The following is a 2,215-nucleotide window of genomic DNA, read 5'->3' on the forward strand; positions in this document are numbered from 1 at the left end:
GAAGGGAATTTGAGACAAAATAATTCGCTGGCTGGGTGCAAGAACCCTACAAGCGCCAATTTGCAAATTGGCACTTGTAGGGTTCTTGCATCCAGCCAGCGAAATGCACTTTGTATAAATTTTGAAATTTGAGAACATATTGACTGAGTTAATCCTTGTTTCCAAAGTTTGAGATGTCCCTAATAGGAACTGTTGAGTTAAAACATTTCTGTCTGTGCTTTCAGCGGTGACGGGATTGTCTACCACCTTGATGAAGCTGTGGGCGCCCTGGAGATCTCGCACAAACTGGTCATATCAAGCAAGGAGTTCCCAGGTACGTGCTGTCTGTGAATATAGTTGGACCTGTCCGAGAAGACTTCTCATTGTCAAGGGGAAAAGCTGTCGGCAGGTGGTTGGCGGGTGATCTGGTGTGGTTTGCTTCTTCTTTCCTATCAAATATCTATCATCTCTTTTTCTCTCCTCCGTCTTTTTTGTGTTTGTTACTCTCTTGTAACACCTCAAATCTTCGGCCTTTATATGACCTCATTGTGTTGCAAGTGCAGTAAAACACTTACTAAAACTTTTTTAAAGTGGTCGTCTTTCTCCTTCTGTCATTTGGAATGCTGCATCTTTCTCAGCTTGTGTTTGTTCTGAAAGGCGCAGTTGAAATAACCTGCCTCCCGAATGAGATCAAAATTGTGTCAATAGGGCCATAAAACATTTACAGTTACAGTTTTTGACTACTGGAGTAGAATTCTGCTGGTGGTTGGTGTGCATCTGGTTTGGTCGTGTGGTCGGCCAACATGAGGGGAGACATGATGCCATAAACGCACAAGATGATTTTAACCTATTTTTAGAATGGGGGAGCTAAAAGAGACCTTTACCCTTGGGTTCAGAAGGTTAGTTGAATCGACGGGAAAAAGACAAACAACATACATGATAAAGTCAGCATTTTATGCCATTATAAAGGTGTTTGGGTGTTTTTTTTCTCTCCTGTTGTGTGTAACAGATGCGGGCCTGATCGCCGGCTCGGTGACCTGCATGAAGTGGACGCCGGACGGCACAGCTCTGGCCCTGGCCTGGGCCAACGGAGGTCTGTCCCTGTGGAGTGTGTTTGGCTCGCTGCTGCTGTGCACGCTGGGCGGGGATTACAGGTAAACATACACACAGTGGGTTTGTGTGAGCTATTGAACAGGGGGTTTGTCTGAACTGTTGAATGGATGGGGACTACAGGTAAACACACACACAGCGGGTCTAGGATGTCTGAGTTGTTGAATGGGTGGGGACTACAGGTAAACACACACACAGAGGGTCTTGGATGTCTGAACTGTTGGATGGGTGGGGACTACAGGTAAACACACAGTGGGTCTTGGATGTCTGAATTATTGAATGGGTGGGGACTACAGGTAAACACACACACAGTGGGTCTGTCTGAACTGTTGAATGGGTGGGGACTACAGGTAAACACACACACAGTGGGTCTCTCCATGGTGGAGATGTTTGAACTATTGAAGATTTGTGGTGTACGTGGTCTAGTGGTAAGGCTCTCACTCTCAGCCATAAGGTGATTAGTTTGAATCTCATCAGGGGCCCAACGTTGTGTCTGTGGGAAAGGTACTTTTCTTTAAAATTTCCTAACTTCACCCAGGTGGGAATGGGTACCCAGTTGTTAACAGTGAAAGATTTTGTTAGTGTCTGAGTGCTTAATCAGAATCCGCTGTGGGCAGAATAAAGCTTATTTTTTGCGATGTTACTCTTCGTTAAATTATTGTTATATATCCCCCCCCACCCCTCCAATCAATCGACACAATTCAAATAGTGTTTATGATGCAGACTGCTCGAACCCTTCCCACCTGTGCCCAACCGAGGCTGCGTAAGTTACTTCAGTTACCTGCTCCCAGCAGAAAGGAGATTCTCATGATGAATATTTTCTCTTCAGGAATCAAACTCATGTCCTCTGCTTGTCAAGAAAAAGAACATATTGTTGCACCAAGGACTCGTGCTTGTCAGCTCTCTTTTTGTTACATTTAAACAAATGAATTCGACATTTGAAGGATAATTTACAAGTCTTTCAACTGCTTTTCTGGAATTTATAAAACTGAGCAAAACAGTTACGTCTTGATTTTTATGTTTCTCACCTTCTACATGATCCTGGGTCCTCACCTAATCCAGTGTGTGTGTCTGTGTGTGTTTGTCAGTCTGTCCACCGACACAGGAACACTGTCCCCCCCCCTCC

The 2,215-nt window shown here is 44.7% G+C and overlaps 1 protein-coding gene across 1 annotated transcript in view; it reads left to right on the forward strand.

The window, feature by feature from the left end:
* LOC101858374 (guanine nucleotide exchange factor subunit RIC1) overlaps positions 1-2,215 on the forward strand; it is a 91,351-nt gene that overhangs the window by 32,745 nt on the left and 56,391 nt on the right. Inside the window, exons 10-11 of the mRNA XM_035973232.1 lie at positions 225-313; positions 989-1,133. Of these exons, the coding sequence (XP_035829125.1) occupies positions 225-313; positions 989-1,133 (234 nt within the window). The remainder of the gene's footprint in view (positions 1-224; positions 314-988; positions 1,134-2,215) is intronic.

The sequence above is a fragment of the Aplysia californica genome, unplaced genomic scaffold (assembly GCF_000002075.1).
Source record: "Aplysia californica isolate F4 #8 unplaced genomic scaffold, AplCal3.0 scaffold01073, whole genome shotgun sequence".
In the NCBI taxonomy this organism is placed as follows: domain Eukaryota; kingdom Metazoa; phylum Mollusca; class Gastropoda; order Aplysiida; family Aplysiidae; genus Aplysia; species Aplysia californica.